The following is a 26,454-nucleotide window of genomic DNA, read 5'->3' as shown; positions in this document are numbered from 1 at the left end:
GGAAAGGAAATGGAATGGAATGGATCTTCATCACCTGAGCAAGGCCTGTCGTGATCAAGCTCGATTTGAAAATGTCTGAATTTCAGGTCCGCTAGACCATATTGTCGTTCACTTCCCTTTTCTCCCCTCTGAGCGGGGCTTCCTTACACGTAAACGGTCTTATCTCAGCCCTTGCTGGGTGACCTCCACCATCCAACCTGTAGCCTTGCTATCCAGCTGTCCGCTACCCCTCCCCGCAGATGTACCCTCTCTGCTTTGTTCAAAACTCGTTTCTGTATGATCCCTTTTCCCCTGGCAACTGTTCGTCGAAAAAGGTCCCTAGGCATCGTCCGATCGTAAATGTGGAGCATTGTAACCGCTGGGGGGATCAGCCACCCTTGCGCGGTGGGATTGGCGTGGCGACTCCGGGCCTGTTTGCTCCTCCACTTCTCTTTTTCGCCAGATAACCCTCCATGATCCGCTTGATGTGGTCGATGTTGCGCTCCTTGCCCTCGGCGGCCTTGAGGTCGTTGACAGTATAGGGTGGGCCGAGCAGGACGGCGTCGTTGATGATCATGGTGGTTCCATGCCAGCGCATGGGCAGCCTGTGACTGTTAGAAAATCAAGTGCAAGAATCGTAGCAACCTTTTTCTCTATGGATGGGAGGGTGGCCGCAGAGCAGAGGGGAGATAACGGAAAGGATGGAGAGCCTGTCGAGGCGGGCAAGCCCGGGGGTTGTGGGCTCAGACCGAGAGGGGCAGTACGTACGTTCGGTTGAAGGCATCGTAAAGCTCCTGCACCTCCGGCGTCACTTCTCTGTTCCTGTGCTCCTCCTTCTCGAGCAGCTTGCGCACGGCCGCCTCCTCGCGCGCCTTCAGCGCGCCCAGGTCCAGGGAGGCAATCGTCGGGGTGACGCTGTCGAAGCTGTCCGCGCCACTGCCGTCCTGGCCGCCGCCGCCGCCGCTCGGCAAGACTTCGAACTTCTGGATGTTCGGAATCGACACGACGTGGAAGTTGCCCGGCTGGGTGGCTAGATTCGTCGACGGGTTCGGCGGGGTCGGGGCGGTATTGACGGCGATGGCGTTCAGGACAGGGTCGGCGGCGAAGACGGTGCCCTCGAGCACATGGTTCGCAACGGTCGTCGTGATCTTGACTCTGTGTGGGGCTCCGGTGTGAGCCACGTCGTCACAGGGCGGGGGAGGGAGGAAGCAGAGCGCATCCTCGTGGGGAGGCCGCCGGCTCGAGGCTGGCTGCTTGTGGTGCTGGGCCGACGCGCCGGAATGGCGTTCAACTTACCGCTTGCCTATGACCTTGAACAAGTGCGAGTCATTGAGGATAGACTGGTCTCCGAGCTTAGGCGTTGCGACCTTCCCGGCAGAAGAGAGGCGCTTGCCGTCTGCCATTGCGCGCGAAGTGGTGTGCCTCCTCTTAAGCTGCGTGCTCCCTCAGTGTTGTGGCTGAGGCGGCATGCAAACGCATTAAAAGAACGAAAGGAGCGACGAGAAAGGGAATCGGCGCGCGGGGCGGTCAAGCGCGGGACGAGGGTGGATGGGTGCGCGTTGAGCTTGAGGCTCCCACGAAGTCACTTGTCGGGAGAGTGCGAGTCAGCGCGCGCTTCCTGTCATCGCCCGCGCCAAACATGACAGCACACGACACGCCTAACTCCGGCGCCGCACCTATCTCCTTGGCGCCACCCACTCCATTATCACATGCATCGCGCGACTTCACGTTCGTTGACAATTCGTATATTCAATTGGCCATATACGCGTAACACAAAACAATCCCTCATGCAACAGGACATGCGCCATGTACCGGGTCTATATCCATGTCCTTAATTTTCCCCGTCTCCCTGCTCCACGCTTTCGACGTCTACGCGTTGTACGTCGAGGCCGAAACGTTGCCACCACGGCCGGTCCAGTTGACGTGGACGTTCTCGCCCTCGGGGTACTTGGCGCTGGCGAACTCGGGCTTGATCTTGAAAGTGTGGGCACCGAAGTAGTCACGCTGGGCCTGGAGCAGGTTGGCGGGCAGGTCCTTGGTGCGGTAGCCGTCGAAGAAGCTAAGCGCAGTGCTGAAGGCAGGAGTGGGGATACCCCAGAGGGCACCCTTGGAAACGACGTTCCTCCAGCCAGGCTGGGCCTTGTGGATGGCCTTGTTGAAGAAGTCGGCGAAGAGAAGGTTCTCGAGATCGGGGTTCTGGCGGTAAGCCTGGGTGATGTCCTTAAGGAAGACAGAGCGGATGATGCAGCCACCACGCCACATGAGGGCAATCTCGGGCTTCTGGAGCTTCCAGCCGTACTCCTTGGCAGCCTGTTTCGTTGAGCGTTAGTCACTGCCCACTTTTGGTCCCAGCACTTTGATTTGGGGTCTCAACTTACGTTCTGCATCAGCATGAAACCCTGAGCGTAGGAGATGATCTTGGAGGCGTAAAGGGCCTGCTCCAGGTCGTCAATGAAGGCCTGCTTGTCGCCCTCGAACTTGGGCTCGGGGCCCTTGAGGAGACCGGAAGCGCGGACACGCTCGGGCTTGAGGGAGGAAAGGCAGCGGGAGAAAACAGCCTCGCCAATAAGAGTGACGGGCATGCCGAGGTCGAGAGCGTTGATGGCAGTCCACTTGCCGGTACCCTTCTGACCGGCAGAGTCGAGGATCTTCTCAAGGAGAGGAGTTCCATCGTCGTCGTTGAAGTAGAGGATGTCGCGGGTAATCTCGACCAGGAAGGAGTCAAGGACACCCTTGTTCCACTGCGCGAAGACATCACCCATCTCCTTGTTGCTCAGGCCAAGACCGCGCTTCATGATGTCGTAGGCCTCAGTGATGAGCTGCATGTCGCCGTACTCAATACCGTTGTGGACCTAACCCGAGTCAGTAGTCGTCTTTGGCGCGAGCGTGTTGGAAAGCTCACCATCTTGACGTAGTGACCAGCACCCTCGTCACCGACCCACTGGCAGCAGGGCTCGTTGTCGCTCTTAGCGGAGATGCTCTGGAGGACGTCCTTGATGTAGGGCCAAGCCTCCTCGTTGCCACCGGGCATGATAGAGGGGCCATATCTGGCACCCTCCTCACCACCGGAAACACCGCAGCCGACGTAGCGGATGCCCTTCTCGGCCAGGTAGACGGTGCGGCGGTTGGTGTCGGGGTAGTGGGAGTTACCACCGTCAATGATGATATCGCCAGCTATACCACTGTCAGTTTCGCTCGTGGTCGGTTGATCTATTACGGGGTGACATACCCTCAGCGCCAGCCTCAAGGATCTGCTCGATAAAGTCTGCCAGCAATTAGTGACCGCAATTGCATCCCAATCACTGCCGACGCATACCATCGACAGGCTTGCCGGCCATGACAAGCATCATCATCCTGCGGGGCTTCTTGAGCTTGGACACGAACTCCTTCATGGAGTGAGCGCCTATTTCCAGTCAGTTCAGCGGTCTAGCAGGCCCGGTGGATATCCGAATACATACCAACGATCGACTTGCCCTTCGCCTCGTTCTCAAGGAAGCGGTCGACCTTGGAAACGGTACGGTTGTAGGCGACAACCGTGAAGCCGTGGTCGGCGGCGTTCAGGATCAGGTTCTGACCCACTGTATGGTTGTCAGAGTTGCATCGTGATCGGCGACTGCGTTCCTACTTACTGACGGCCTACAAGAGTCAGCGGGGTCGTGTGGAGGGCTGTCGTAGGAGAACTTACCAGACCGATGAGACCCCAGTCTCCACTAGCAACAGGGCGCGCAGGTCCTCCCACATTGATGCGGGAGAGACGCGCGCTACAGTCAGATTACCGGTTCGTCAATGGGCATAGACAGGAGCAGCCACGAGGTCGGCATCTGGGTAGATACCGAACGGTCCGGGAGCCAGCTGAAGCTGGACAGGCGCAGCGGCACCAGTGGCGGGGCAAGGAAACGGAGCGAGGGCGGGAACTTACACAGCGGATTCGGCAGACATGGTGTATGCGGGACTGAACTACGGGTCTTCGAAGGAGGCAATGAGGACGAGAGAGAGGGGTGAGAAGGTTGGGAGCAAGTGGGATGTAGAGGCGCCGATATGCCGGAGGTGACAGGGTGCTTTATAAGGCGGCCGCGCCAGCCCCACGTTGCGTCACAAGATTTGGGAAGGAGGTATTTTTCGTCCCAGGACGCCTGCGCTTCGAACCATACAGCTTTGTGACCAAAGGCGAGGCTGCTGGCGGGGCACGGTCTCAAAACAGAGCGCGCAGGCCGTCTACATTCTGCAGGCGGCGCTGCCGGCCGGCGCGAGCCTCAATCAATTGCGCTCGCAGCCCACCGCAAGCGTAGGAGAATTGTCCGGCGGGCGCGGCAGCCTGCCTTAGTCATTCAACAATACCGGGCGGACTATCTGCGAAGACGGCGGCAGCGGTTGGGACGCCGGGCGCGTTGATGATGGTGGGGTGGGCTGGGCGGCCGGCGGCGGGGCTCGACATGCAAAATTGCAACCGGGATTGGAGAGCCTGCCAATTGCTCCGACCACCACCGCGCGCCTCGGAGACCCATCTCCGTACTGTGATTTTTCCGCCGCTGTCCGCTGGGCGCCCCATCGCAGTCCGATCACCGTCAACGCACCGTGCAGCCCTGCGCGAGCAGCGTCACACTTGCCCAAGACGGCCCGAGAGGCGCCTGCCAAGCCCCACGCGGCCGCTGCTAGTCGTCGGCCGTCCACGCTCTCGTGGCCCTAAACTCCGCTGCCTCCCGTCACCAGGCCTTGCTTCTTCGTCAGCACGCCCAGAACCGCCTGTCAGCGCACTGCATAACGTCGCCCCCGTCGCAATCCTCGAGAGTGGCGCCGCCGTGTTCGGGACACTTCTGAGGCATACGCCTATCCTAGCTGCGACACTTGGAACCTGCGCTCTGCTGCTCCTGCCGCCAGAAGCACGGCCCGCACCACAGCTCCGCCCTATCGCGTCCTCTAACCCAGCAGCAACCGGCATCGGAGACGGAGCGTGAGCAGTAAGTCTCATTAACTCCGCTAAAAGCGTTTGCGCAATCCGTTCATCATGTCCAATCCGCCGCCTTCAGGTTCCAAGTCAAACTCATCCACGCCTCAACCTCATCCCTCGCTCCCTGCGCGTCCACCGCCACCCGCGCAGCCTACAACCTTCTCCAAGTTCTCGAATGCCTCTGCCGCAAATGGAAAGTCCCAAGGCGCGGGGGGATATGGCGCCTTTACAGGCTTCAAGCCCCGCAGCGTAACCGCCAATACCCAGGCATGGCAGTCGCAGCCCCCGACCGTCTCTGCCGGACCTCAGCCCCCGAGTGCTTATCCGGCAGCTCAGCCCGGCTACGTCGGCGGTGGGTATCAGCAGCCTGCCTACCAGCAGCAGCAACCTTCCTACTATCAGCAGCCTAGTGTCGACCCGTACTCGAACCCAACGCCGCCTCAGATTCGCAATCCGTTTCCAGCCCCTGGCCAAGACCAGAGCGGTGGCTATGGCGCTGGAAACGGCACATACGATCCCGAGTTTGAGGCTCAGATTGCACAGTGGCAGAGTGCGTATGCGAACAGAGATGACACTGCCCCGAAGGGTGCTAAAGGCCGTGATATGCCCACCAACGCGAACAACACGCCTCTGGGCGAAAAGGCAGGAGGACCAACCGCACTCAGCAGTAAAGAGCTCCAATCAGCGGTCAGCTCAGACACGGGCGTCGCCGCCGTCGTCTCAGGCCCTGATGGAAAGCAGAAGACCGTCGTGCGACAAGGCGGAGGACAGACGTGGAGTGACACCACATTGCTGGAATGGGACCCGGCTCACTTCCGTCTCTTTGTTGGCAACTTAGCCGGCGAAGTCACCGACGAATCGCTATATAAGGCCTTCTCTCGCTTCACTTCCATTCAGAAGGCACGTGTCGTAAGAGACAAGCGAACCACGAAGAGCAAGGGATACGGGTTTGTGAGCTTCAGTAACGGAGATGACTACTTTCAAGCCGCCAAGGAGATGCAGGGCAAGTATATCGGCAGCCACCCTGTCCTTGTCAAGCGCAGTACTACCGAGATCAAGGCGGTCGTTCCTAAGGATAACAAGAAAAACAAGGGCGGAAAGCATGGAGGCCATGGCCACGGTGGACATGCGAGCACCGGAGCCGGTGTTCAGAAGAAGCAGAGCAAGACAAAGGGAGGCCTCAGGATCCTGGGCTGAAGAGGATTAATTGCCATTCTCAGTATTCTACAGAATAAAATGTCAATAGTTGGGCAACTGGCATTGGTGGTCGTCGTGGTTGGTGTTGGAACAAACTCGTGAAACGGTGCACCTCTGCCTGTAGGAATTGCATCATATGTGAAGATAAGGTTTTCCGGTAATTGAGTCGGACTTGTCCTGATGTGGATCTGACCGCCACAGTCGCATTCCTCGGCTGTTGCGTGAGTCGAAAGATAATACCCGAGAGCAGGCGGCGTTTTCGATGCTCAAATGTTTACAGATCGTGATGACGAGCGCAGTGATTTTCGGAGAAAGTTCGCGTTGTCCGCAGAGCTTGGACGACAGAGGCGCCTTACATGTGAATCACGCTGCCTGGAACCCGGCGTTTATCAATCGACATCGTCAGAAGTTTAGTGAGTAATCGAAAAATACGAGTCAGGCACAGAGCTCGAGCGCCGTTCGCGGCGGAGGAATGATGTTGACGTTTCGGCCCTGAAGGATCTATTTTGAGCCTAGCGCGGATCGGGCTGGCTTTTCGCCGTGGAAGGGACGACACGCCTGGCTGGCTCGTCGCTCCAAGCTCTCCGTCGGAGCGCAGCTCAACGCGTCGACGTGGTTCCGCATACCGCCTCCCCGCCCTTCGCCCTGCCCGCATTCTGTTCGCCGTCCCTGGTCGCATTCGCGCATCGAGTTTGCGCGCCCACTCACGATGCAGGACCCAAGCTTCGGCGTGCCGCAGTTCCTGGTATGTCGCGCGCATCTGCGGAGAGTCGCGACTTCAACTGACGATTGCTGCCAAACAGCTGCCGCACGTCCACCTCATCTCCTCCTTCCGCTACCCTACCATTGGGCAACTATCGATTGAGCAGGCTGTCGAATTCCTGCTTCAAGCGCCTAAGGTTGTGAAAGACATGGCTCCCATGGCATGGCAATACTTTCAAAACCCGCCCAACGATGGCACTGTGTTCCTCGAATGGCAGCCGGTCAACCAACGATCCAACGCATATGCTAGCGATGGCTACATATGGGCGGATCCGGAGTCAAGCTTTACCTACGAATCACAACGCGGATATGTGAGCTTTAAGACCCCATGCGCTACGCGCACCCTTGCTAAGTCCTAAAGACTCTAGAAATCCTCGTTCGCCGCAGCGGTTACCGCCCGGGCTTCGAGCAAATCACCTCCCACCAGAGACATCGTTACCGCATAGTTTCGAGAAACCCGGCGTCACAAGGCCCGATCCCTGACCAGGCCCTGTTCCTCGTCCACTACTCTCAGGCTGAGCCCCAGGCTCGCGTTCCGGCCAACCGCATACCGATCAACGCTGAAATGCAAAAGATGATGCAAGAGCGCCGTTTTCTAGAGAGCCAGGGACAATTGATGGAGAGGAAGTTCATGCTTCACGACAGGCACAATTGGCCCAACATTAGCTTCCCTGGAACTGGGCAAATGCAGCAGGGTCATGTTCCGCCTGGTGGCATGTATCCCGGGCACCCGATGCAGGCAGCTGCCGGTGGATTTAGGCAACCCCAGTTCTATCCGCCTGGCCAAGCTTCTGCCATCGGGCCTTCACCTGCGAAGAGGCCTCGTAATGGCGCACCCGCACATCTCCCTGGTAACGTTCCGGGTGGCATGCCTCCGACAGCCGTTGGTATGCCTCATGATACGACCATTGAAGACGAGGAAAACACAGCGATTGGAGATCTACTCGATCACCTCACGCCGCGAGACATCAGCACCATGAGGTACATCCAGCACCACGAATGGATGGAGGAAGTCTTCTCGTCTCCCTTCGCCGCGGGACAAATAATGCCAGTGGATCTGGGATTGGGACTTATGGGAGAGCTTTCGCACCTAACAGACGGGCTTTTCGATGCGCCTGGCGCGTCTTCTCTGCCTGGCGGCCCGAAGCCCCCGACTGCGCCGAAGCAGTACGAGAAATTGAGCAAAGAGAAGTATGGGGATTTTGAGAATCGGGTCAACAAATTCTTGAAAGATGAGGAAGCAGAGTTGGAGAATATGAAAGCCGAACACACTAAGAAAATGGCTGAGCTCACGAAAAGCAAGACCTACGTCCAAGCTGAAAGGCGGTTGAGAGACGCAGCGTTCACCGATGCTCGCACTGCTCGGCGCAAGTCTGATAGCCAATCTGCTTCCCCACAATCGGAGGGAGAGGACGCAAATATCAAACTTGATGAAGTCATCGCGGACGTTGAGGAGTCTCTGGGTGTCACTATCGCTCCTCGGAAGAATGTTAGCTGTGTTGAAAGGGGTGGGTTGGTTGAGGAACCTCAAGCTCCTGCGGCGACGAATGGCAACGAGGCGAATGGAACCGATAACACGAACAACATTGGGGAATCTAACGGCTTAATTGAGGATTCAGCAATGGATGGTGACAATTCCGCTGCTGGGCTGCTCGACCAGTACACCTCAAACTCGCTAGTCTCGACGCCGGGGGGCAGCTCACTGCAAGTACCCGTTTCTCAGCCAGGCAGCCACGGACAATCCACCGACGCGACACCTGGTGGCATGGCGCAACCTGGACAAGCACAGAGCCACAACCAGTCTACTGCTCCAGCACAGGGTGACAACTCGCACGGAGACAATGGTATGGATCTGATTGAAGGCATGGATTTGGATCTCGACATGTCCGGAATGGGCGGTGAAGGCACTACGGACAAAGCAGATGACTGGATCATGGTGGGCTCGAACAACATGAATGATTCCGATGCGGGGGGCGAGGCCGGTCAAGCAAAGGACGCATCTGCCGGTGCAGGAGATGGAAACATGGGCACGCCCGACCTTACCACTACAAGCGGTCAGGGGCAGGACGGCACAACAACATCGGCTCCGGCGTCCGCAGCAGGGAACACGCCTGGCATGTTTGACGCGACAGACTTTAGCGCCTTTGACACGGCTGGCGATGCTCTGGCGGACTATACTGGTGGCGATGACCTTGGTCTCGAACTTGAAGGCGATGCTTTTGGAGATGCGTTCCACGGGACAGAGACGCGAAACGATATGGATGATGACGAGGCGAACTCGTAGACTCGAGGCACAAAAAGAAGACAAGGCTCGGCGTGTAGATTCACCGGAAGGCGTTGAACGAAACTTCGGCGGGTGGAGGCGGTGGGAAGGAACTTTGGGACAGCGAAGTCATTGGCGACATATATTCTTTTTTCTGGGCAATGGTGCATTATTTGGCCACCCTGAGCATCTTAGTTCTTATCTTTTCCTACCCTCAGATGGCGGCCGGGTTGCTCGTATGCCAAAGTGTCCGAGCGTCTCACAACTTGACTCCGTCACCGTGTCTCGATGGTGGGGCAACTGAGTGAATTGGTACTGACTCGGTGTTGGACTTGCCTCGAGCACCGCACGTTTACAACCATACTAGATTGATTCCCAGGCGTCCACTTCCCGGGCGATCATAGCTTGAGTCTTGGGTGTGGCTCCGTGCGTGGGGTGTTTCAACCATCAGATTCAAGAGGCTAACGTGCAAGAAAGCTGGGCTGGCGCAGAAAGACAAAACAACGACACCGAGTGCTCCACTTGATTCTTTCCTGTGCTCGAGCCTTTGCAATGGCCCCATACGGACGTCCCGTATCGAGTCTTCGATCGCACGGGGGGCGTTCGGCGGAAATAGGTCCCGGAATGCACGAGAGATGAGCAGACGTCGTAAGCTAGGTAGGGAGCACGTGGTGGCTGAGACGTATGGGAAGAGCAAAGGGGGGCGAAGCACGGCGGCCTCGAAGGATACGAGAACATTCCTTAGTTGTTCCTTGGGTCGCTCAGGTACCGGGGCTCGCTTCTCCCAGACAAGCCGGTCGCCGCGAACCAGAGGCGAGGGAGAGGGAGGCGTTGCCGGAGGGGCGGACCGCACGTTTCCCGGTCCCAAAAAGACGAGCTGACCGGAGCGATGAACGGACTCACATGTTGAAGCAAGGCAGCGGCACGCACCACTTTCCCAAAGCGCGGCCTCGAGCAGATAAGCTGCCGACACGTTGTCTTCCTTTGTGTGCCAATGTTGCAGACTGACTCTGCGCAACCTGTCAGAAAAGGGCCGCGAGCACTGTCAACTGGCCAACGCCCGCAAAGGGCTCTTCCGGCGCGCGACGGCAAGCTGCAGCGGCAGGGATGCAACCAGCTCTCGCCGGAGGGACGGTTCACACGTTGCTTCCGAAGCTCCCACCCCATCGCAACCGAGACCGTGTGCTGCCACGGATGCAGCGCGTCGGATTGGTTGGTGGGTTGGTGGGCTGGTGGATCGTGACATCCCCTTATAGCAGCAATACTCGGCGTGAGCCTCGGGACCCCCTCGTGTGCCGGGAGCGCAGCGCGAGCACGCCGGCCATGTCAATACTCTCTGTGAAACGAGGTTGCGATGACGAAGAGGCGGCCAAATATAGGCAGCATGCCTTGGGTTCGCCGGTGTATCAGCAGCCTGGTAGCGTGGTAGGCTCTCGGCTTCCGCACGGCAGCAGCAAGGAGGAGGCGGGTCGGCGGGCGCGGCGCATGCGCATGCAGAGCATCCAGCGGCTAGTCTGGCGGTGTCGGCCGGGAGGCAGTGGGCTGAAGAGGATTAGGCGGCGGGCAGGACGCGGCGGTTGTGCGAGTGCAACGGCGGCGCGTCGAGAAAGCGAGAGTCAAAAACTAGATGGATGTTTCAACCTCCGCCCTTGCACCTGACAAGCCACAATTCCCCGCAAGAGACAGCGTTTCGATCCTCGGCCCAAGTCCGCCAGGAACGCGCCGGCTATTGACAGAGGTCAGCGGCTCCCCGGCGTTAAGCTTACTCGTACCTGCCAGCTGCCAGCTGCCGCCTGCCACCAGCCCGCCGCTCGTTCGTCACTGCCTGCTGGCGGCGCTGCAGCCGACGTGGTGCAAGGCGCGGCGCCCGGCCTTGCCACAACGACGCTCCCCACGCTCACCATCTGCTTCCCGGTCCTGCAATGTCACCGAGATCGCCCGCTTCCCTGCCGCTGATCGCAATCCAACCCCCGCGCCAGGGTCCCCCCGGCCAGCCGCCATCTGTTCCGCCGCATGCTCTCCCTCACCACCCACACGGACTGCCTTCTCGCGCGCCCATGCCCCTTCTCGCCATGCGTGTCCAAAACGAGCCAGGCCGGGGCTAAACCTGCTTCTTCACCAGCCCGCCGCTGCCCTGTGCGGCCACTATCTCCACGATCTGCTGCCCATCATGGCCTCTCCTCCCTGCGACCCCATGCCTGAACCGGGCTGCAGCCATGGCACGCCTTTCCGCATGCTTCCAGGGGAGGCTGCCTGCGGTGCCTCGTGAGCATGATACCACCGCCGACATTAGACTTCATCTTATGCTACACTGTCCCTGACACCCTAGACCATGCGTTAAAAACCCCGCCCAATCCCGCCGCTTCTCAGACACTGCCAGCTGCCTTACATTTCTCTCCTCTCTTTCCAGTCCATCGTTTGTTTACCCTTTTTCCCCTAGCTCCGAGCGTGGCTTTATAACCCCGCGGTTGTTTGGACCTGTTCCTCTTCACCACTACCTCATTGCTCTGTCCCCCGTGGTGCCTCGCCACCTACCTTGTCTCAAGATGCGTGAAGCCCTTGGCCGCCGGCTGCTCGCGCTGGCCATCTCCGGCTCGTGCCTCCTGTCCACCGTTGCAGGTACTCCGTTGAACCCTGCACACCAGCAAATTTCGCGGGAACCACACGGGGCCCACAGTTTGGGGTCTTTGACCAAGTCAAAGCGCCAACAGACCGGTGGAGAATCGTTGGCAGTCACCGGAATTGACCATGATGAGGTGCAGCCGCGCCTGGAGATCCGCGACTTGGCAAAGAACGAGTTCCAGTGGAACCTGTTCCTCTTGGCCATGCAGAGATTCCAGCAGACCGACCAGGACGAAAGGACCTCGTGGTATTCGGTTGCCGGTAAGTTGAGGAGAAGCAAGAAGCCTCGCCGAAACCGTACTGACGAGTGGCTAGGTATTCATGGAAAGCCGTATCAGACATGGGACGGTGTACAGCCCCAGGGACAGCAGAACTCTGGCTATTGTATGCACTCGTCCAATCTGTTTCTGCCGTGGCACAGGCCATACCTGGCCCTTTACGAGGTAAGATCTGCGCTTTGCCGTAGTCGCCTGGAGCTCATGGGGAATTAGCAAACGCTTCAAGGACTCATGACGGAAATCGTGGACGAGTGGTCCGAAAGCCCCGAAAGCGATAACTACACCGAGGCTGCCAACAGCTTCAGGCTGCCTTACTGGGACTGGGCTGTCCTCCCTCCGGACGGCGAGAAGAGCGTTCCCGAATTCCTGAGCTCCCCGACTATCAACGTAACACGGCCGAATGGAACAGAGACGATTGAAAACCCGCTGTACTCCTACAAGTATCACCCGCTGAACGGCGACGCCCTCTATGACTCGGGCACTCCTCAATTCTCAGTTTACCCTCAGACAATGAGGTACCCACCAACCCAGGGGGCGGATTCTCAGTCACAAGATGATCAGTTCGTCAGCACTATGGACAAGAACCGCCCGCAGCTGCGTGATGCGCTCTATGATCTCTTCACCAACTACCACAACTTTACCATTTTTGGTAACATGGCTTCTTACAAGGCAGGCCAATTCCAAAGCGTGGAAGCTGTTCACGGTTGGGTCCACATCTGGGCTGGTGGCAACTACGGAAACATGTACCATGTCCCCTGGTCTTCGTTTGACCCGATCTTCATGCTTCACCATGCGTAAGCATCCTCCTCGCGAGTGTCAATGTTTCCATTAACTTTTGCAGGAACATCGACCGTATCTTTGCCATGTGGCAGGTACTTAACCCTGACAGCTATGTTGAGCCTTGGGCTCAGGCTTACAGCACCTACATGGTTAAGAATGGACAAGTCCTGGATGCCGAGTCTAGTAAGATCATTTTCGGGGACAGCCAGAATAGCAACTAACCTCCACCAGAGCTGTATCCCTTCCATTCCAACACGAACGGCGAGTTCTGGACGTCAGCCAAAGTTCGCGACGTGAAAACCTTTTCTTACACCTATCCTGAACTCGCGGATGAGGGCGCGATGAAGACAACCATCAACAGGTTGTACGGCCAAAGTACTGTCAGCCACCGGACCAAGCGCACTGATGTTGGTGACGCGGTCGATGGTGTGGCTGAGGGCGTTACTGGTATCATCAACAAGCTCGTCCAGCCCGGCCAGATCGATGCCGATGCCGCTGAGAAGGATGAGCGCCGTTACGAGTACACGGCCAACATCAAGTTGAGCAAGTGCGCTCTGGGCGGCCCCGGCGTCATTTACCTTTTCCTCGGCAACTTCAGCGACAGTCCTGCCGACTGGATGACGGATGACCACCTCGCGGGTTCCTCTCCGCTTTTCGTCATGGATGACTCGGCTATGGGGGCTGGCGAGAGCCAAGATATCTACGCTGCCGTGTCCTTGACGCGTGAGATCGAGCAGCGCGTTGCTAGCGAGGATCTGGGTTGCATGGATCCCTCGGAAGTTGTTCCATACCTCAAGAAGAACCTCCAGTGGAGAGTAGCCAAGGTAAGTTTGTCAACTTTCGTGACACGTTCCCCCAAGTAGCAGCTTGGCATGAGCCTATTTCAGGCGCTCGTATACCGAGAACTCTACCATCTATCTAAAACGGCACCAACTAACTCTAAACTTTTCCCCCTTAGGCCGACGGTTCCTCTGTGCCCGCCGACCAGGTCGAAGGCCTGGAAATCTCCATCGCCAAGGCAGCCTACCGGCCCGCCGCTTCCGACTGCGAGTTCCCCTCGCTGGTCGGTGTCATCGAGACGCTCTCGGACATCACCCACGGCAAGGCGGGCGGTCTATCATCGGTGGGCTCGCTCCTCGGCACGAAGGGAGATGAGGAATAAACGCACGCACTGAGTGATTGTACGGGGACGGTTTATCGAATGATTTCGCATGTGACACCTCATTAGCCGGCGGCCGTCTTTTTCGCATTCTTTTTTCATCTTTGGCGGTTCGTCTGGTCTTCGCTTCGTTTTTGTTGTTGTTATCCTACGAACCTCCTAATTGGCTCGTTTCTCCCCGGCTTACTGGTGCTGGTAAGGTTTAATTTCACAAAGCAGGATCCAATAATCCTGCAAAATAGAGAGGGAGAGAGAAAGGGAGACTCGGGAAGAGAGGGCAGAAGGAGGCCCCTGCCCACGCTCACCAGTCGGGATTATTGGCGGATTTAGTCGGAATAGCGGGAAGCATTATTACAGCCAGGACCCGCCGACCAAGAATGGCAAGGACTAGCAACGAGTTCATATACCCATCATCATTTCTTCGAGGATATCGATATTCTTCTGATGGAAATTATTTTTGGGACGAAAAGAGACGAAGTCGGGCGATTGAGGGTCTGGACTGGACGATCATCTACCCCACCTTACTTTCCTCCTTTTTGCCTTCTTCTCCTCATCTCATGTTCTGCAGCTTTACGCAACCAATGTAGTTAGTGGTAATGCCTTCTAATCGACCATATCATTCAAACAAGCTTGCCGCTACGTGCTAAAAGAAAGCAAAACGTGATTCCTCCCATGGCCTTTGGGAGAGCCGTGCTCAGCAGAAACGGCAATCCTAGCGTTTTTCATCACCTGTTCATACCTAGAAGACCACTTATCCCTTCACATAAACAAGTAGACAGAACAGAGAGAGTCCAAGAGAACAGGTTCGTGTTCATTCAAGGCTAGTTCTTGGTTTTGCCATGTCTCTCTTGTTGTTATACCGTGCTACCAAAATTTCGAACTAGGCGTGATATCTCGTGCGATTGTAGGGGGAAAGAGAACAAACCAGGAAGCCAAACACAACCATCGCACCTGCGCGCATGAAGAAAGATGGCCCAAGCCAGAGCCCATAGTTCTGTCCCGTAACTCGCGTCATTTGAAACCCAATCCATCGCCATCGGCCATCACAATCAGAAGGACCAGAGGCTTACAAAACACCAGTAACCCTCCTTACGCTCCTCCGCGCGCCCTCACCGGTAACCTGCACCTTCCCCTCGGCCTCCAGCGCCCTCAACGCCTCAACGACCTCCTGGCCCTCGACCTGCACGCTCGAGTCATCGCCGATGCGGCGGATGACGTCGCTAAGGCGAACGGCGGTGCCAGCACGCGTCATGTCATCGAGTGCGGCCAGCACGCCCGTCTTCAGGTCCTCCTTGCGGCGACGCTCGCTCGCGCTGGTGCCTTCGGTTAGCAGCGCCATGTCGATGAGCCCGGTGCGCGAATCTGTCGCGGCCTGCTTGAGAGCGCTCTTGATGAGCCGGACGGCTTCGCGCACGTCCGACGCCTCGACCGTCGCCGACAGCCGCATCTTGGCGTGCGCCTCCGCCAGCCGGATCATCGACTCCAGTTGGCGGGTTGTGGCCGTAATGCGGCGCTCCGCCGCGCGGACGTCCTCGCCCAGCTTGCGCATCGCTACGTACTCGGTCACGAGCTCGTCCGACGCGGCTTGTGTGAGACGGGGCTGGATGTACGTGCGGGCGTACGAGATATAGGCCGTCAGGAACTCGACGGGCAGAACTTCTTTGGCGGCCGCGTTGGCGGGCGTGTCCTCGAGATACATGCCAATCAGGTGGCGGGCAAGACGACGATCGTTTTGTTCGTCGATGTGGTCAAGGACGAGGTAGACTAGGTCGAAACGCGAGAGAAGGGTGGGAGGCAGGTCAATGTTCTGTGGGACAGGGAGGTTGGGGTTGTACTTGCTGCCGATGGGGTTGGCGGACGCAAGAATGGAAGTGCGGGCGTTGAGAGTCGTGATAATGCCAGCTTTGGCAATGGAGACTGTTTGCTGCTCCATGACTTCGTGAAGCACCGAGCGTGTTGCATCCGACATCTTGTCGAACTCGTCAATGCAGCACACGCCGCCATCTGACAGCACGAGCGCACCGGACTCGAGCACAAGTTGGCGTGTCTCCGGGTCGCGTGTCACGTATGCGGTGAGACCGACAGCTGAAGAACCCTTGCCGCTGGTGTACACACCACGTGGTGCAATTTTGTGGACGTACTGGAGCAGCTGGGACTTGGAGGTGGACGGGTCACCGCAGAGGAGAACGTTGATGTCACCTCTGTACTTCGGGCTGCCTCCCTTCTCGAACGACTTGTTTGTGCCACCGAACAACTGGAGGAGGATGCCCTTCTTCACATCGTCCATCTCGTAAATGCTGGGAGCCAGTGATCTAGCAAGCAGCTCATAGACGTCCGGGCGGGCAGCAACCTCCTTGATCTTAGCTTCTTCTTCCTCGCTAACCTTCCTCGTTTCCTCAACGTCTCCAGCAATGTGTTCGGAGAGCTCCTCTTCTATCGTGGATGTGTCGATGCCCATTCTCCTCTTATCGACCTTCTGGATATGCAGGGCGTCGACGTACGTCTTGAAGATATTCTTGACGGTCCGTTGCCTTGGGTTGACACGGACTTGGTTGCACTTGAAGATGCCAGTGATCTCCACCCGGTCACCTGCCTTGCAAACGTCCACGAGCTCGTCATACGCGCACAGGGAAACGGAGTGCGGCGTCTGTCCGTCCGGAACGCTGTCGGGTGTCTCCTGGAGTTTGATGACTTGCTTGTCCGAGAACCCAGACCGATTGTGTACGATTTGCATCGAGTTGGGCGAGGCGCAAACCGGACGCGGGCACGACGTGGGTTCGGCGATCTTGCCGCGGTCAATGTCGACCTTGACAGTGTGATTGCAGACGGAGCAGCGGAAGAAAGCTAAAAATGTCAATTTGCGCCTCATGAACAGGGGAAGAAGCTAGGCTTACCGTCTTTCATGTCAGGAATGATTGGAGTAGTCCGAATGACAAGGCCTTTGATGCTGACCAGTTTGTCCATGTCGCCCGGGTTGAGCTCGCGAAGGTTGATGGTCTGATCCAGGCCGAAAGGGCGGACTCTATAAGCCCTCGATTCAACCTCACGAACCAAGTCTGGCACCTCGGCAGCAGGATCATTGGGGAACGCAGCAGGGGAATCGACATCGGAGCTAGGGACCGGCGGCAAAGAGCTGCCGTCCCTCGTCCTCTGTGGCCTCTGAGCCTGCTGCTGCTGCATCCTCATCTCATTCATGCGCTTTTCAGCCAGCTCTGCCATGACGTCTTTGACCGCCACATCCATAAGCGGGATTATTTCGTTGGGGAAAGCTTGCAGTTGGTGCCACAGCTTTCGCGTAGGAGGATAAGACTTGAGGTTCCGCGCATCCAGATTGAGTGCTGTCACTCCCAGGTCCAACATTGTCTCCATCATCTCCATGTATTCTTTCGTCATCCCAGGGTGATCCTGAGGCAGTTGCTGTCCCTCCTGCAAAGTTTCATCCTGTATCATGCGGTACTTCTTTTGAAATTTCCAAAGGAAGTCCTTCATGGCATGCATGGAATCAACAATCGAGATGTTTGTACCCCAGATAACCGCTCTGGAGTCACCGCCCATCGCTTCGGCGTCCGAGGTACGGGGATCGAGGTTGGAGAAGGTAGCGACATCTGATGCCTGAGCACCGGCACCAACGGTGTTGCCGCGCTCGTCGACGAAGAGACGGCGGCCGCGGGCACTCGCGCCGCCGAAGATGTCGGAATTTATGTCGCTTCGCCTGTTGCGCGCCGACGAGCCCGGAGGGCCGGAGAGCGAGGATCGGACAAAAAGGCCACTGCTGGCACTGCGAGGTTCGCGCTGCGCGTTGGTCGCGCGTCCAGGGCTAGAGCTAGAATAACGAATCGGCGATGAATCTACAATAGTTTAACGTTAATACCCTGGTACTGTAGGCATACATGCGCAGCTCTCACCTCCAATATTCATGGCCGATGCCCTCGGGGTCCTGTCGCCATCTGTGCCATTGGAGGCGCCATTGGCAGCAGCAGAGCTGCCAGCAGGCGTAGAGCCGTTGTAGAACAAAGGAGAAGAGGTGGGGACGTTCTGCTGTTGGATGCGGCTCCGGGGAGTGGAGGCGTGCGAAGCTTCTGATTGCAGCTGTTGGTTGGCAGCAGTGGGACTGCTGGGAGGGATTTGAGAGTTGCGCTGACTCCGCCGGGGAGTGGCAGAGACCGAATTGCGCTGCGAGCGCCTTTGTGCCGGAGACGACATGCTGTCATGTGTGGCGGGAGCGGAGAGGGCGGAGAGTAGAGTGTTGACAAGGGCTTTGGGCGGGCTGAAGTTTCGGCAGCAATCAAAGGCTGATCCAAGCGCCGTGGACGACGCGCTCTACGCGACCGCGTCCACGTCGCGTGCTGGCGCGCGCCCGCCCGAAGCGGAAAGGTAATGGGCTGCAGGACTTGGCAGTGTGCCCCGCGTGCCCGCCAATCAGCCTCCCCGCCATCGTCACGGAGAAGTCGCATCATAATATCTGCCTTGCCGCAAAAGCATCGTGTCCAAACAACCGCAATACAGCACTGGAAATGGCACCCCCCTCCAAGCTCGCCGTCGCCACGTCCTCCGTCATCCGCCTTGTCAAGGAGGAGGCCAGCTACCACAGGGAGCTCGACCAACAGCAGGCCCGCATCAAGAAACTGGAGGACACTCCGGGCGACGAGAATGCCGAATACACGCTGAAGCAGGAGGTAATGCTCTGCCACTGCACCCGCTCGCTGGTGGTGTTACTGATCGTCCCACGTTTTAGCGTCAAGCGCTTGAGGAGACTAAGAACGTCCTCCCCGCCATCCGTCAGAAGATCAAGGATGCCCTTGACAAGCTCAACGACGAGCTTGTAAGTTTCTTGCAATGTACGCTCCAGATGGAGTTCTGACGCTTTCGCAGGAGGCCAACGATGGCGCCGCGTCCACTGAAGAGGTTACGAAGGCCAAGGAGGCTGCTGCAAGCGCATTGACTGCCATCAGAGAGAGCGCTTAGAGAGTTTTCTGACCACCTCGATGCTTGCAAGATACCGAGTATACGAGACGCGATGCGAACGATGAAGGCCCATATACCACCAGTGGATTGTTCTTTGCCTATAGTCTGCATCCCAATAAAGGGGAGGGATTTCCAAAGCGTTGCGCCGGCCACGCTCGAGGAGTTTGTCTTTACTGTGCGGCTGAACGACGAGAACGATCGACCAGTATAGCTGGTAGCAGCATTCGAGGAATCTACTTCGTTTGCGTTCCGCTCAAAAGCAATTCGCTTCCTGCACTTGAATACGTCATCGTCAGCCACGGGTTCGGGACAGGACGCAACAGCATGGATCCTAGTTATCAAATGGCAAGAATGATCACACAGAACGCCTCGCATGACCGCTATCAAGCAAGTTGAAGTGTATAGGTTTGCTGTTCCCAGGTTTCATACAGGCGCATCAAGAGAAAGAATATGCGCGAAAAGATTTTGACGCGAGAAATGCTTGCGCTTTGCATAAACAAACGACCACCGCCAGGACCCCGTGATTGAAAGTACAAACAACCATCCCATGTACAGTTTCCTCCGAAGCAGAACGACAGTCCGCCTCTAGATATGCGATACCAATATATCCGTTCCGTTCCCCAACGCCGCAAGTTGTATGTGTATCTATTCGTTTACCTTGGTCCGGTAAACTCTTTATCTTTACCTACCGAAGTCCCGCTCCGCGTAGAGCGCGGGCTGCTCGAGCTCGACGCCCCGATGGTCGAGTCATCATACTGAGGCAAAGGCGTCGGATTTGCCTCCTTTAGCGCAACGTCCTGCGCGCTGACACTGCTGGGCCGCTTCTGCGGCTCGGCATCCTCTCTACCCAACGTGTAGTCGTCATCATCGTCGCTGTCATCGTCTAGGCTCTGCCTCAGATGTCTCCGCTCCTCGTCCTCTTCCGACCCGTCGCCAGAGCGTAGCTGGCCGTGTGAATCGTCACCAACCGGGTCCTTGATGAAAGAATCGATGATGTAGTACTGCATGCCGTTCATGATGAGAGGGAAGATAAGCATCACGAAGGCAATCTGCAACGCCTCGTTGCCTTCGGTCCAGCGTAGCGCCCAGTCGCCTACCCAACCGAGCCATGGCAATAATGAAAAGATGACGAAGACGCAAAACTTCATGCCGAACAGGCCGAGGAAGTAGATGAAGCACTGCTTCAGCCACCACTTCGTCCGCGGTGGCTGTCCATAGTGGCCGGATTTGATGGATTCGGGCGGGTTCGCAAGCGGTGTCCGCAAGAATAGGGCGTGCAAGACGCGGAGCAGTCCCACGAGAATTGGAATGCCGATCGTGGTCTGTGGGGACGTTAGAAATGACTGATACTCCACAAAACGAAGCGAAATGTCCACTTACATCGATAGCGAGGTTAAGGAGGTAGAAGGAGCACGGGTTCGGCATCTCCTTGTCCTGCGCAAACCCTGGCTTGTGCTTTTCTAGGCGCTCCTCCGCAACATTGAAGTTACCGGATGAGAGCATTGACATGAACAGGTTCGCCAGGTGCAACATCATGGACCCAACGACCTGCTTTGAAGCATCGAAAGCCCAGACCTTGACCGGGCGCCTTGGCCTCTCACGGTATCTCTTCCACACCAACGATAGCAGGGCCAACAGTCCCAGCGCACCCTGGATCAACAGCGCGAAGGGACCAAGCAATCGGCATTCGCCATTATCGTCCGGCGGGGGGTGCTTTGGCCCATCCTTGCCGCCGTGTGGGGGCGGTGGGCGGTCGGATGGGTTCTCTGGTTCAGCATTCGGATCCACCCCCTCGATGCTCATAAGCTCCGTCTCAAAGACTAATCGCAAGTCAGCACAAACAGTCGGACAGGCCACCCGCACACATGAAGCGCTTACTTAGCGTCGAGGACGGCGGGATGGGCCCGTTGCCACTCCTGCCATAAGCCAGCTCGGGTGGGATGGTCAGTTTCCTGCCCTCGCCGATGCACATGTCCAACAAGCCTTGATCCCAGCCCTGGATGACCTGGCCGGCGCCAAGCGTGAATGAAAAGGGCTTGCCGCGCTTATAGCTCTCATCAAACACACTGCCGTCGCTCTGCAGCGAGCCGCGATAGTGCACCTCGATGCTGTCGCCCGACTGCGTCTTCCGCGAGCAAGACACGGACTTTGTAACGTCGATCTCGACGTCGGCGGCGCGAGCTGACGACGATGCGAGGAGGGGCAGGACCAGAACGAGGCACCTCAGCGGCGAAGGCGCGCCGAGCAGTGGGCGTGGGAGCCGCATGGGCGGCAGGCGGCTCTGGGATGGGTAGCGGGCGGGTGCGAGTGGTCGGCAAATGTTAAAGAGGACGAGGTGCTGAAGGCGGGCGAAGAGGCCAGGGTCGATCGGCTGCTCGTTTCGCGGCGGGGGTGTAAGGGCGTGGTGGTTGTCCGGGTTGGGAGGAGTGCTGGCGCCGGGCGCTGGAGGCAAGCGATGATGAAACCGTTCTGGATCGCTTCGACGGGCGATCACACGACGGGGCGGCGATGGGCGCAGCCAGTGAAAGCGCGGGAATACAGACAGGCGGGGGGAGTGCAGCGGCTTTGTGCGACGCGGCGCCGGTCCACGGTCTTGGTGTGTTGTGTCCAGCACAGCCCAGGGCCCGAGGTGAAGGGTGAGACTGGCAGCAGACAAGCTTACTGGAGAGAAGCTCGTGCGCATGGGCGATGAGACAATACGGGCTGGCCCAAGAGCGGCCGGCTATAAAAGGAAGGGAGCACAGCCGCAGCCGAGCACCCAAGCCCAAGCCCAAGCCCCAGCCCGAAACGCAGGCCCGCAGTCCTGCGCCTCCTTCACCGGTGCCTGCAGCTGCTGCCATGCATCGTTGTTTCTTGGTCTACTCGTCTCGCTAGGTGGTATAATACAGGCCGCCGAAGAGAAGATTAGGCTGCCATGCGTCCCCGCAAACCGCTGTCCCTGCCCCGTCGCCACCCTTCCCCGCACACGCAACATCCCTGACCACGCTCCCGTCTTTTTTCGTCCCTTGAAAGAAAACAAAAGACCACGCTGTGCCGCTGCTCTGTATGGAATGTACCTTCCGTGCTCGCCCCGTCCTTCCAGTTCGCCGGTTTAGAGATGCCGTGGCCTAGACATTACTCCATTCCCAAAAAGATCCCGCCCCACCCTTGCTCGCGAAAATGCAATTTCGTAAAGATGAAAGCCAGAACTGCGCAGACTATGATGGGGTACCTCGACCGAAAAACCAGAGCCAACGACTGACCACGCAAAGGCATCCGAGCGTCATCCATGCCGCAGATATCGAGTAACGTGTGCTTGCTTGCTGGCGCCCCGGCCTGGGGCGCGTCTTTCTCCAAAATCCCACTGCTCCGGTTGGTGTTTCTCCGTCATGCAACGTCAGTCCTGATGGCCCCCTGTCCATCCTTGAGGCCCGTTCCAGTGCCCCGAACTCCCGTTCCTCACTCTTTGCGCGGCCGCATGAATTCGTGAGGTTTGGATCGATCCAGCGGATCCAGAAATCGAGTCATCACCGCGCTAAGCTCCTTGAAATCCACCGGCTTCGTCACGTATGAGTTGAATCCGGCTTCCACGCACTTAGAGTAGACGTCCCCCAGAACGTTTGCCGACAGTGCGATGATCGGCAGGTGCGGGAAACCGTTGTTCTTCTCCCACTGCCGGATCTCCTTGCAGGTCTGATAGCCGTCCTTGTTTGGCATGTGAAGATCGCACTGCCATTCCTGTTAATTTCCAGCCCAGCTATAAAAGCAGAACACTCCATGGCCATGCTTACCAAGATGATGGAGTAATATCCATGGTCGTTCGAAAAAACCTTGTCTGTACATTCGACGCCGTCAAGCACCGTTTCAACGTTGATTGACGTCTTGCCAAGTAGTTTGAGAAGTACCTGGGATAGCCGTAAGCAAAAGGCCACTGTTCCATATATGAAAGAGCCAGCTTACAGTTTGGTTGATCTTGTTGTCTTCCACAAGGAGCACACGGTGCCCTTTGTTGCCGAGTCGTCGCTTCATGTCATCGAATACCATTTTCTGGTTGACAGCCACTTGCTGCGCACTATTCTCGTTTCGGTCCGTGCTTATCTCTCTTTCCTTCCGTGGATCAAAGATGACCGCAAACTTGGATGGTTTTAGAGGCTTGAATATGAAGCGCAGTCGACGGTCGTCGGTCAGCTTGTCGTAGTCATGTGCCGACGCTTCGGCCATGACTTCTCGCTTTTGCACCAGGTCTGAGATAATGATGACCGAAGTGCTGGAATGCGGCTGTGAATGAAACACTTGATCGATGAACTCAATGACGTCTTTTGAATCATGCAGTACGAGCACAATGTGAGTGAAAATGACGGGGTCTTCCCCGCTAATCATTTTTCGGCACTCTTCAACCGAATCTCTTGCAGTAATTTGAGCCGGAATCGCTTTCGGTACTGTCATCTCGATGTGTTTGACAGTTGCGTCGCGGCTCATTGCCAAGGGGCAGACCACTAGTATAGAATACAACGGTGGCTGCCCAGCAAGAGGTGAGGATGTGCGAGGAGACGACACTGAAGTGCTCGGCGCCCGTGCAGTATCGCTTGATGTACTTGAGTTTGCCGAGTCCTCCCTCTTGCTTGAGCCATCCGTGGGCAGACTCAATTTCATGTTCGCAGCGTTTGCAGCGGAGCTGAACGACGAAGTCGATGATCTCGTCGATGGTACACTTGTCCTTCCTGTCCTGACCGAGGGGTCAGAGCTTGCCGAGGAGGAAGCGGATGACGGCTTCGGTGACTCGGTGAGACGCGCTGGAGACTTCAGCGCTCCAAGAGGCGATGGCGAGAGCGTGGTGCCGGCCTCGGGTGGTGGCATTGTCGTGGCAACTGGACTGTGGGCTTCAGGCGGAGGTTGTTCAACCTCGGAAGGGAGGGTGAATTTGATTGTGAAAGTAAACGTGGAGCCCTTGCCAGGAACACTGCTTGCCTTCATTTTTCCGCCATGAAGTTCCACCAATTGCATCGATATCGCCAGACCGAGACCAGTACCACCATGCTGTCGAGTGCTGCTGCCATCGATCTGGCTGAAACGTTTGAACAAGAACTCTGCTTCCTTTTCCGTGAACCCGGAGCCAGTGTCGATGACATCAAATTGGACGAGTGATTCTTTGCCAGGAATGGCAATTTCTTGGTTCTCGGCGATTCTGCAGCGAACGAAAACCTCTCCGCGCTGTGTGAACTTGATAGCGTTTCCAACAACATTGAGCAATACCTGGCGGATGCGGAACCTGTCTCCCTTGACCGTCGAAGGAACGTCCTCCTCTACAATGTAATTAAGCTCCAGACCCTTGTTGATCGCCATCGCTGAAGTTAGATCATTGACCTCCTCAATGAGCGATCTAACATGCATCCAGTCCATCGCAAGGGTGATCATGCCGGCTTCGACCTTCGAGAGATCAAGAATGTCATTGATGAGATCTCTAAGACCCTCCGTGCTGTTGCGGATGATGTTGACGTGTTCCATCTGTTCTGAAGTGAGGTTGCTGTCGATGAGGAAATTAACCATACCAGTGATGCCGTTGAGCGGCGTCCTGATCTCGTGCGACATGTTGCTTAAGAAACGCGACTTCGCATCCATGGTTTCCTTCAAGGTTTGCTCCAGAAGCTTGTGATCGTTGATGTCTGTGCACGTTCCGTACCACGTTTCCTCTTCTTCCTCGCCCTGAAGGACCGGCTCTGCGAGGAGGATTCTCACCAGATGCCAGTGGTACGTACCGTCTTTGGATCTCAGGCGGACTTCGGTCGAATACGACGGTCTTCCGTCTGAGTCTCTGGTGACCTTCAGGATTCCAGTATCTGCGAGCTTTGAGAGTCTGGTCTGGGGCATGTGGATTGTTGACGGGGTCGAACCACCAGGGCTTGTCACTGTTCTGTTGGTGCTGGCATCGTCCGAGATGGATGAGTCGTTGGACGTTGAAGTCGATCGCCGGAGCTCGGAAGGCATGGACAGTGGGACGTTCTTCGGCATCTCGCCATCCTTGTCGAACGCTGGCAACCGGCACTTGACCAGATCTTCCGGATGGACGTAGTCCATGAAACCGAGACCCAACGCGTCCTCTTCCGTTTGCCCCGAGTAGGATAGCCATTGGCTGTTGCAAAAAGTGATGCCTTTCTTCTTGTTGACAGCAAATACGATCTGTGGACTTGAGTTCGCCAACGCACGGTATTTGGCTTCCGACGCAGCCGTCTCCTGTTGCCTGGACGCGTTGATTTCTGCAAGATGCTGGTCATGCACGTCCATGTTCGTCCCAATCCAATGAACAATGTTCTGTCGTTTATCCTTGAGGGGCGCTGCGCGGACATAAAACCAGCGGTAATGGCCATCGAAGCGACGTACACGCACCTTCTGCTGAAATTGTTGACCCGTCCTCAAGCACCTACTCCACATGCTCATGTATTCAGGGCGATCGTCCGGGTGGATACCTTCCCAGGGTTCCTGCAAGATTTGGCGACAGTCCTGTCCGCGGTAAACCAAGAACTTGGTGTTGACCCAAGTCAAGGCGCCAGTTGATGGGGCTGCAGTAAACACCTGCACCGGCAAAGAATCTATAATGGTTCTGAGGAGCCGCTCCGATGGAGGCGGCATGTCTTGCCGCTCTGATATCGAAGGAGATCGTCCATGACCGAATTGAGGACCGGGAGTCTTTAACGGCGTCGTGGCTGCAGGCAGTGACTGGAAGGATGAGCTAAAGTCCGCGCCGTAAGAGTGAAGCAGGCTGTGGTGGTGACGCTGGTCATTACGGCCCTGCTGGTCTTGTTTCAAGTGGAGACTTAGTCTTCGGGGATGTGCAGAACGTGTTGGGCTGCCAGATGACTTGGTCTCGGGAGATGGTTGTTGTTTTGCATCCTTGCTCTGAGGTTGACTCGTTGGAGCCGGGTCCAGCCTTGGCGTCACATCTTCTTCCTCCGTTGGCATGATGGAAACGACCTTGCGACCGCTGGGAGTTCTTTGGTCCACAGGAGGAGGCGTGCCTCCGCCAGGTTTGAGGGTCGTGTCTCCCCTGGTTGGGCCCATTTTCTTCTTTGCGTCGAAATAGCTGTCCACAGCTTCACTGCCAAGCACATGGCCTGGCGTATTTCCGACAGAGTGCTTGCTACTCGAAAACCCCATGACTGAGGGATCCCACCCGGGAGTTCCAGCAATTGATCCACCCGGGCTGTTTTTCGACCGTACGGAGTACTCTGATGGGCTCGTTATGCTTCCCGTCGTTGAATCAGTGACATCAATATCCAGGTGTATAAGATCATCAAGGCTTTCAGTGTCACCTGGGGTCGGTCCGAACGTAGCAGTCTGCCCTGAGCCGTAACGACGGTGACGTGTACCAACCGCTGTACGGTGTGCCGATGAGTAATGCAGACCATTGGAGAATGTTGTTGCCAGATGTGGTGCAATCAGTTTTAGTGATTGCGTCAGATTTTGCGGATACGGAACCATGGGAGAAAGCATCGATACAATGGCTATCGGTGCCTTCCTCGGAGCG

The 26,454-nt window shown here is 57.0% G+C and overlaps 9 protein-coding genes across 9 annotated transcripts; 4 read left to right on the top strand and 5 right to left on the bottom strand.

Annotated features, from left to right (window-relative positions):
* Positions 1-367: 367 nt before the first annotated feature.
* SLS55_009481 (uncharacterized protein) lies at positions 368-1,382 on the bottom strand (the record flags this gene model as incomplete). Its single annotated transcript, XM_066780882.1, has 3 exons — positions 368-584; positions 748-1,134; positions 1,276-1,382. The coding sequence occupies 3 exons, from the start codon at positions 1,380-1,382 to the stop codon at positions 368-370; spliced, it is 711 nt and encodes a 236-aa protein (XP_066628828.1).
* A 466-nt stretch (positions 1,383-1,848) lies between these two features.
* On the bottom strand, positions 1,849-3,918 carry GND1 (phosphogluconate dehydrogenase (decarboxylating) gnd1; the record flags this gene model as incomplete). The annotated part of the gene is made up of 9 exons (XM_066780881.1): positions 1,849-2,289; positions 2,358-2,831; positions 2,882-3,153; positions 3,209-3,244; positions 3,296-3,382; positions 3,438-3,557; positions 3,609-3,615; positions 3,665-3,689; positions 3,899-3,918. 9 exons carry the CDS (start codon positions 3,916-3,918, stop codon positions 1,849-1,851), a joined length of 1,482 nt encoding a protein of 493 aa, XP_066628827.1.
* Positions 3,919-5,196: 1,278 nt separating this feature from the next.
* On the top strand, positions 5,197-6,124 carry SLS55_009479 (uncharacterized protein; the record flags this gene model as incomplete). The annotated part of the gene is made up of 2 exons (XM_066780880.1): positions 5,197-5,202; positions 5,237-6,124. 2 exons carry the CDS (start codon positions 5,197-5,199, stop codon positions 6,122-6,124), a joined length of 894 nt encoding a protein of 297 aa, XP_066628826.1.
* A 709-nt stretch (positions 6,125-6,833) lies between these two features.
* Positions 6,834-9,170, top strand: SLS55_009478 (uncharacterized protein; the record flags this gene model as incomplete). Its single annotated transcript, XM_066780879.1, has 3 exons — positions 6,834-6,869; positions 6,928-7,197; positions 7,248-9,170. 3 exons carry the CDS (start codon positions 6,834-6,836, stop codon positions 9,168-9,170), a joined length of 2,229 nt encoding a protein of 742 aa, XP_066628825.1.
* A 2,525-nt stretch (positions 9,171-11,695) lies between these two features.
* Positions 11,696-13,991, top strand: SLS55_009477 (uncharacterized protein; the record flags this gene model as incomplete). Its single annotated transcript, XM_066780878.1, has 6 exons — positions 11,696-12,032; positions 12,087-12,214; positions 12,263-12,843; positions 12,891-13,012; positions 13,061-13,653; positions 13,788-13,991. The coding sequence occupies 6 exons, from the start codon at positions 11,696-11,698 to the stop codon at positions 13,989-13,991; spliced, it is 1,965 nt and encodes a 654-aa protein (XP_066628824.1).
* Positions 13,992-15,054: 1,063 nt separating this feature from the next.
* On the bottom strand, positions 15,055-18,191 carry CDC54 (MCM DNA helicase complex subunit; the record flags this gene model as incomplete). The annotated part of the gene is made up of 3 exons (XM_066780877.1): positions 15,055-16,832; positions 16,883-17,836; positions 17,894-18,191. 3 exons carry the CDS (start codon positions 18,189-18,191, stop codon positions 15,055-15,057), a joined length of 3,030 nt encoding a protein of 1,009 aa, XP_066628823.1.
* Positions 18,192-18,502: 311 nt separating this feature from the next.
* RBL2 (tubulin folding cofactor A) lies at positions 18,503-18,953 on the top strand (the record flags this gene model as incomplete). The annotated part of the gene is made up of 3 exons (XM_066780876.1): positions 18,503-18,664; positions 18,724-18,810; positions 18,861-18,953. The coding sequence occupies 3 exons, from the start codon at positions 18,503-18,505 to the stop codon at positions 18,951-18,953; spliced, it is 342 nt and encodes a 113-aa protein (XP_066628822.1).
* A 653-nt stretch (positions 18,954-19,606) lies between these two features.
* Positions 19,607-21,219, bottom strand: SLS55_009474 (uncharacterized protein; the record flags this gene model as incomplete). Its single annotated transcript, XM_066780875.1, has 3 exons — positions 19,607-20,275; positions 20,334-20,773; positions 20,796-21,219. The coding sequence occupies 3 exons, from the start codon at positions 21,217-21,219 to the stop codon at positions 19,607-19,609; spliced, it is 1,533 nt and encodes a 510-aa protein (XP_066628821.1).
* A 1,172-nt stretch (positions 21,220-22,391) lies between these two features.
* Positions 22,392-25,361, bottom strand: SLS55_009473 (uncharacterized protein; the record flags this gene model as incomplete). Its single annotated transcript, XM_066780874.1, has 5 exons — positions 22,392-22,670; positions 22,724-22,837; positions 22,893-23,371; positions 23,427-23,658; positions 23,802-25,361. The coding sequence occupies 5 exons, from the start codon at positions 25,359-25,361 to the stop codon at positions 22,392-22,394; spliced, it is 2,664 nt and encodes an 887-aa protein (XP_066628820.1).
* Positions 25,362-26,454: the final 1,093 nt, after the last annotated feature.

This window comes from Diplodia seriata (assembly GCF_021436955.1).
Source record: "Diplodia seriata strain FDS-637 chromosome Unknown scaffold_10, whole genome shotgun sequence".
NCBI classification, from domain to species: domain Eukaryota; kingdom Fungi; phylum Ascomycota; class Dothideomycetes; order Botryosphaeriales; family Botryosphaeriaceae; genus Diplodia; species Diplodia seriata.
Note: the sequence above shows the minus strand (reverse complement) of the source record. Positions and strands in the feature narration are given on the sequence as shown.